The sequence below is a fragment of the Alosa pseudoharengus genome, unplaced genomic scaffold (genome assembly GCF_046254945.1).
Source record: "Alosa pseudoharengus isolate Yale_2024_CS ecotype anadromous, Long Island Sound unplaced genomic scaffold, YU_APseudo_1.1 YU_APseudo_1.1_scf_22, whole genome shotgun sequence".
Classification (NCBI taxonomy): Eukaryota; Metazoa; Chordata; class Actinopteri; order Clupeiformes; family Clupeidae; genus Alosa; species Alosa pseudoharengus.
Genome location: NW_027468680.1, coordinates 8,231,543 through 8,239,325, shown reverse-complemented (window position 1 = coordinate 8,239,325; position 7,783 = coordinate 8,231,543). Strand labels below are relative to the sequence as shown.

Sequence of the window (7,783 nt, the reverse complement as noted above, 5' to 3'; positions counted from 1 at the left end):
TCCGCCCTGCTACACACACAGCCTTGTCGTGATTGTGAAACAGCCCTGGTTGGATAGTAACTGCCCTGCGGCTGGTTCTGCCCCACCCTGGGGCAACAAGCCCAGGCGCAGGTGCCACCACATGGTCAACACACAGCTCTCATTGGATCATTGGAGTACAGACCGTGCTAACATTTACACACACAAACGCGTTACACACACACACACACAAACACATATTTATGTACACCCTCCCCACACACACACACGCACGCACGCACGCACGCACGCACGCACGCACACACACACACATACACACACACACACACACACACACACACACACACACACACATATTTTAGAGGGCATTCTCAACATACCCCATTGCTTTAATGTGATTCTGACAGATAGTATCAGGAGAGAATTAGGGTGAAGTATGCAATAAAATTCATCAATCGAATTCTGCTTCATTCCTAATCTGTACTGGCAAGTCCCACAGGACTAGTCTAACACCACTTATCTAGACTGGTCAATTTTCAAACACTGCTCTCTGACACATCAGACATCACAGACAGGTACAGGGAGATCTGGAGAGATTAACAACAGTAAGGTGTGTGGGTGTGTGTGTGTGTGCATGTGTGTGTGTGTGTGTGTGGGGGGGGGGGCGGGCAGGTGTGTTACCATTCTGTGAGGTGGGGTGGTTCTCGGCCTCCAGGTAGAGCTGGGAGAAGACGGGTCGGGGGACGACGGTGTTGGAGCGCAGGGACGCCTCGATAGAGCTGTGCAGCACCTCCTCAAACCGAGTGGTCCGCAGCTGACCAGCATATGAGTTGCCCATGTCCTGCGGGAGACACAGACAGAAGGGGAGTGGGACCATGGGCGGATTATGAACTTTCGGGCCCCTGGACCCAGATGTATTAAGGGCCCCCCACTAATTGTCGCATATGTGGGAGGGGGGGTTTGGGGGCCCTCCCCCAGAAATGTTTTAATTTGTTTGATGTGATTTCCTGTATTCTGGTGCATTTTAGGGATGGCCAATACTAAATTTAATCAGATTCATAGCCTACATCCTGATTTGTTGATATTGAGGCAATGATTCCATGCAAAAGCTTGGGCTTCAGGGCCCCCTGACCCCATAGGCCCCTGGGCCTGGGCCCGGTAGGCCCGTGCAGTAATCCATCCCTGAGTGGGACAGGGAGCCTATCCTTCCTTCACAAGCTTCAGCAACGAGCATACCTCTAGGCATACGGCTATGCTGTACGGTTATGCGGTCGCGCGTATCCACGTGTGTATCTCCCATCTTCTGGATCGGCGTTGTGCTACACAACCACTTTCGTACAAGCATTACGCAAGATCCGTACGGACACAGAATTTGACTGCAGCACAGAAAAGGCGTACGGACTGGACGTGTGATGAATTTTGCGTCATCCGTTCAGTGCGTAGACGCCATCTGTAGAAGTATAGACCCTTTCAACAATAAAAACAAAAACAATGCTTGAACGTTCTATTTGGGCCCCAATCTACTTCCTCTGCATTAAGATAACACATGGAATGTTAAAAAGGAAGTCTTGTGGGGCCCATTATGATGCTGATAATGGAACTCTTGAAAGGGTCCATACTTGGGTCAGCAGGACTCAGGAGATGCACCAGACTCACAGAGGGAGGCTGTGCTGTGGGATTTTTTTTTTTTTTAAATGACATTTCATTTATAATTTCTTTACATGTTCTGCGCATGTTAAACTAAGGCACCTTGGAAGCTGCATAAGTTTGGTTTGTCTTGTAGCCTACAGTGCTTATCAGGCATCACAATTTACTACACCATATCAAAACATAAAAACTCCATAATCTCTGAGCAAACCCGTTGAACTGCGTGTCCCTTTCTATTTTCACGTATGGTCTGTGAGACATCTTTTGATACATTTGGATTTCCAACAACAACACCTCCAGAAAATTATTCGCTGCACTTTTAACAGTTTGACATTAATGGAGATGTAAAGCAAACACACGCAAGAGAAAGAAAAGGAGGAAAAGAGACAAGAGGGGAAGAGGAAAAGCAATAGGCAGAGAGAGAGAGAGAGATAGAGAGAGAGAAACACAGAGAGGATGAGAGGAGCAAAGAGGGGAAGGACCACCCACTGGGTAATAACAGGATGAGCTTTTTTGACCAGGGGACTTAAAAGAGCTCTGCAACACCTTCCCTTCAAACAGCACAACAAGCTACAGTGACAACAACATCAAACAGAAGCAGCACATATACATAACATTGTTATTACAAACATATTAATTATGGAAGTCAGTGTGTAACTACTGATAGTTATGTGCAGCACATGATAAGAAGTGTATGAAGAATGCGTCTATTGGACGCAAGTGTATGAAGAATGCGTCTATGTCGGTATGAGTAGGCTAAGGGAAACGGTAAAGGGAGCATTAGTGTGAATTTGATTTCCTACAAAATGCCGTTGAAACTAGCCATGGAAGAATAGGTAGTGGAAGAATTGCTGCATGCTATTGCAGTCACACAGTAATACGAAAACGCCAGTGACCCGAGACGGCTGATCCAGCCAGTCTGTTTTAATGCGATCTTTGAGACCCAAACAAACACACACACACATACACACACACACACAAACAGAGCGGCAGGGCAGGATATGAGGGAGTGAGCGCGCGACAGAGAGAGAGAGAGAGAGAGAACATTTAATGAATGACAGACGGAAAGCGGGGAGTAGTGCAATATCATCTCCGGTTTTAGCTAATAGCCCTCCCCGATAAAGCTTCTTCTATGACAAGGTCGGGGCTTGGATCAGAATCCCTGGATTCTTAAAGAGTGTCCAATTTGCAGCCTCATAAACTAATCTGATCCAATGTCAGGTCGCCCCGACCTAGACGGCTTACTCACCGCCTGGCTTCCCCCACGGTAAACAAAAGTTTATGGCAGGCTGCCGCTTCGCTGTGCGGCGCTCAACTTCGAGTCGAGTGCGCCAGCGGAGTGAAGAGAGCCATGTTTCCAGCTCAATCAGCTGAATTATCGCACCTCTCAGTCACACATTACCGAGCCCGTGTCACCTCCCGGCGTCATAATCTCTCATTAGTAAATCATGAAAGCGCTGGAACATGACATCCATTCCCGATGCGCAGACCTCCTGCATGAGCACACACAGTATTGCTGCTCATTGGAAAACTGAGTTGTCTGTAAAACTCAAAATTACCATGTTTTCATTAAATGCGGATGAGGCAACACATGGAAATATGAACAATATCTAGACTGTTCTGATTCGATACTTTGATGAGGAAATGTGAAGTCTTGCAAACTTGATTTTATAGATTTTACTTGGTGTTGAAAAAATCTCCCCTTTAAACACTTTTGGCCTGAAGTAATAAAATAAGAGTGTAAGTTAAAGCCTTGCTACAATATTGCTGCAGTAGAAAAGAACAGCAATGGCTAATCAGCAATGGTCAGGGATGGTATTGCAATATTGTTTTGTTCATCAGGAAAACTCAATCTCAATCAAGAACACTCTCAATTCGCCTTATTCACATGGCGGCCATTGGCGGCTAAAACGAGGCTACAGGGTACACACAAACCATAGGATTGTTATGTTCTGTAGGTGGCATTAATTATATAGTAACTTAAGAGTACCCTGTAGCCTCGTTTTGGTGTTTATTTGGTGCTTTACTTTGCTGTTTGCATCTTTTTGTACATTAAAAACCAATAGGTTGCGACCGCAAAAGGGGTGCTATCTCTATAGGCAGATATGAACAACGTATGACTTATGGCCTGAAAAACGTTCAGTCAAACGATTTTTTCACTTTAATCCCTGAAATCAACTAGGTTCTATTCTGTGTAAATTTGTCCATGAAGTGGGACATTCAGTCACGTTACTACTGCTGTCATGTTCATGATGGCATGTTCAAACACTTGTAAATAGTAATTATTTGAGGTTTAATCTTACCTTTAATATTATTTATTCTATCCGAATGGGTGTGATGTAGGTATTAAATATCTGAAGTGGTATTAAAAAGGTCTTAAAAAGTCTTAAATTTAGGTCTGACAATTCTGGGGGTACCCTGTATTGATTCCATCTTAGAGGCAAAATGTAAAAAAAAAATGTGTTTGTGCACATTTTACATTTATTTGACAATCTACACATTCTCTCTCTTTCTGTCTCTCTCTTTCTCTCTCTCTCTCTCTCACACACACTGCTAGAGGTGGTGGATCAGCTTATGAATTAAATTGAGGAGGTGGGTGTGTGCCCTGACCTCTCAAATCCCTGCTCCTTAATCTCGGGTCTTAAACTGGCTGGCCCATATGTCATATGCTGAGGCAGGACACTCCGTGGCCCCTGATGCTACCGTCGGTCTAGGCCCAAACTGAAAGACCCTACTGCAAAACATTCCTCAAGGCAGGCTTCAAACACACACACACACACACACACATCTCACTCATCTTTTTCCCCACAAAAAGTCATCAAAATGAGCAACCTAGTCGCAGAGTGACGGTACAAAGGTAGGCTACTTGTTTCAGTGGGAAGAGATTTTTTATAATGTAACCAGAGTCATGCTAAAAAGCATTTAAAAAAAAATCTGTGAGTAAAACACTGATTTGTTTTGAGAAGATTATCATTATTAATGGCAGTAGCATGCAGGCCAATAAGAATAAAAATAGTAAACAGTAGCTAGTGGTACGGGGGCAGAGAGGTGTTCTTCCTCCTCCTCTTCCTCCTCCTCTGTGTTTCCCTCCATTGAGAAAGAGACGGTGGCTATCCTTTGAGTGTGGATCTCTCCTCAGGGGACCAAGCTGGCCATTGTGTCACTTTATGACCTCTCTCTGTCTCCTTTCTCTTCCTCTCTCTCTATCTCTCTATCCCTGTCTCGCTAGTTTTCAATACCGCCTCTCATTCCCGGTGGATCTCTCTTTCTCCCTCTTCCCTTCGAGACATTCTTCACACCACGGTTTCAAATGCACCTAAGGGATTAAGCTCTCTTTTACACAGCAACATCTAAAGGCACATTTGTCCCCACCATCAAAGATGATGGGATCCACACTTTCAAAGAATTAGAGTCTGTGTATAAAAGAATAGTAGAAAAGAAAGAGTTTGTGAGGAATGTTTCATGTGTAATTAATGTAATATATGCATTCTCTCACTAGTGTATTTTTCTATTTATTCTGCCACTTAATTCAGTGCGAAAGGCTTTACATTCAGGTTGGGGACAGCCTTGATTAAAGGAAAGAAAACAGCAGCTCAGTAGTGTTCAGTGTTGCAGAAAATTGTCTTTCTCTTCTAGCATTCAAGAAGATGCTCAGATCAGAAGCTCAGTCGTTTTATGATTTGCAGTTTCTCTCTTGAGACCTGGTCTAATAGAATGCAGAGTGAATGAGAATACAGTCTGCCATGTCAAATGATTCTACCTGTCTCACGGAGGGGGGGGGGGGGGGGGGGGGGTGCTTGTGTCGCTCTCTTGCCAATTTCACAGGTGACAGCGAAGTAGCCGATGCTCAGCTGTGGGTCTCGGTCCATACAACAGGCAAGTGTTACTTTCACTGCTCCACAACACAGGAGAGAGGGGGTGGCTGAAATTAAGGACTTTAGCCCCAGGGGGTATTTGTGTTTTTTGCGGGGGATGGGTCCAGGAAGAGCCAAAGACATGCAAAAGAGACAAGAAAAAGAAAAAAAAGAAAAGAAAAGAAAAGAAAAGAAAAGAAAAGAAAAGGAGGGAATACGTAGCATGCCACCAGAGGAAGAGGTAGGGAATGATGAAGCCAAACACGGAACACAGGTAGACAGAGGAGACAGTTCCACAGAACACAAGTAGACCGAGGAGACAGTTCCACAGAACACGGAACACAAGTAGACAGAGGAGACAGTTCCACAGAACACAAGTAGACCGAGGACAGTTCCACAGAGCACAGAACACAAGTAGACAGAGGAGACAGTTCCACAGAACACAGAACACAAGTAGACAGAGGAGACAGTTCCACAGAACACAAGTAGGCTGAGGAGACGGTTCTGCTAGGTGAAAACCAGATGCAACTTAAAAGAGCTTTAATTACATATTGTCTAGCTACATGCCATTGCATGAGTTTCACGACACACACACACAACCCATCAAAATAAACGGAATGCAAACACAAACATACACTGCTACCTTTTCCCACACCTAATCAAAGAAGGATGTGTGTGTGTGTGTGTGTGTGTGTGTGTGTGTGTGTGTGTGGTGAGCTGAAAGTGATGCATGCTAGAGCTGCGTGGCTCAAACACTTCCACACATGCACACACACATGCACACGGCCACCTTTTCACACACTCAATGTAAGGGGTCCTGTAAGATATGAGTTCTATCAATGCTATAAGCAATGCAAATACAAACACACACACACACACATCTATTCACACACTGGACCTAAAAGGCGGTTGACAGAGATAGAAGTCACCCCTCCCCCTCCCCAACTCTTCCTCACGTAGCCACAGGGGCAAAGGCCAGGCCCTGATAACAATGTTTGGCCAGTGCTTTGATGTACCCTGTCCTGGGCCAGTCCTCCAGCCGGCCACTGGCTTAATGGACACAAAGGGCCAGCACGGAGAAGCCTGGCCATAGAGGCCCTCCCTGCCCCATTCTTCTCCGTGCCTTTTGACATCCCTTAGGTCTCCGACCTCTGACCCCGGCTCTTGCACATAAAGATCACATTTCAGGGATGGCTAGCTGTATTCACACAGAGTGTGTGGGTTGTTTCTCCCCCTCTCCTCTCCTCCTCCTCTCTTCTCCACCTCTCTTCTCCTCTCAACCTGTGTTCTCCTCTAAGGCTGCTTTTTGGAGAGCCCTTGTGTTGTCCGGACTTCTGACAGCTGGCAAATGGCCAAACAGGAGAGACTGAAGACTGAGAACAGAAAGAGAGAGGGTGGGGTAGGGTGGTGTGTGTGTGTGTGTAGGGAGGGGGGGGGGGTTGCTCTCTCTGCACCTGCATCATAACTGACATTAATGGCTTCCGCAGAGATTAGTCATCATGTTTGACAGGACATCTGTGCACTGTGTCACTGCCAGAGCTGATGTTCAGTCTTTAGCACATCTGGCCCAGATCAGGCTGCTGTATATGAGCCTGTGCATGCACTTGGTTTTTAACATCAGATGAGGTCTGAATGATGCAAGGATGCTTGTCTGTGAAGAGCCTTTGAAGTTGTAACAGTTCAGCTATACTCTGAACAGGCAGGAGAAATACAACCTCTAATGCACAGACACTAACACACTTACACACTGCTGAGGGGTGCGTCCTCAAGACTCTTTGACACCAAACTCTGGCTGAAATACACTCTGTGTTGAAAGGTCTGAAGAATTTCAAACATGGAGCTTGGACAGCTTGTATCATAAAAGCACCAATTACCGCCCCCTTCGTTCAAAAATTCTGAAAACAACAATGTTTTTTAATACTTCAACATTGGATAGATGAACCTCACATTTTTCAGTAGCCATAGGTGTGTAGATTTGAACAAAATCTGGTTTGGTTCTTACCGGGACTTTTACTGCCTGAAATATCCGATTTTGTTTACCACGCTCGGAGTTTAGTGCTGGGCTGGTGGGGGCCCTATTTCTGCAAGGCACATCAATGTTATTTTTGGTACATACTGTAGCTAATTTAGATACACTTATGGTATGGGTGCTTGCGTTTCTTTACGAATCCATCGTCTTGGTTTGTATAGAAATGAATATTAAGTGATACATACATGTAAGAGGGCGGAAATAGGGGACGTACTGCCAGCCATTGCAGTAATCTACTATGACCATCCGGTCTCTCAAGCATTTTAACTGACAG

The 7,783-nt window shown here is 45.3% G+C and overlaps 1 protein-coding gene across 1 annotated transcript in view; it reads right to left on the bottom strand.

The window, feature by feature from the left end:
• greb1 (growth regulating estrogen receptor binding 1) overlaps positions 1-817 on the bottom strand; it is a 42,014-nt gene extending 41,197 nt beyond the window's left edge. The window contains exons 1-2 of the mRNA XM_076300109.1: positions 661-817; positions 1-6 (exon numbers count right to left, since the gene is read on the bottom strand). The exon at positions 1-6 is cut by the window's left edge and continues 102 nt beyond it. Of these exons, the coding sequence (XP_076156224.1) occupies positions 1-6; positions 661-817 (163 nt within the window). The remainder of the gene's footprint in view (positions 7-660) is intronic.
• Positions 818-7,783: the final 6,966 nt, after the last annotated feature.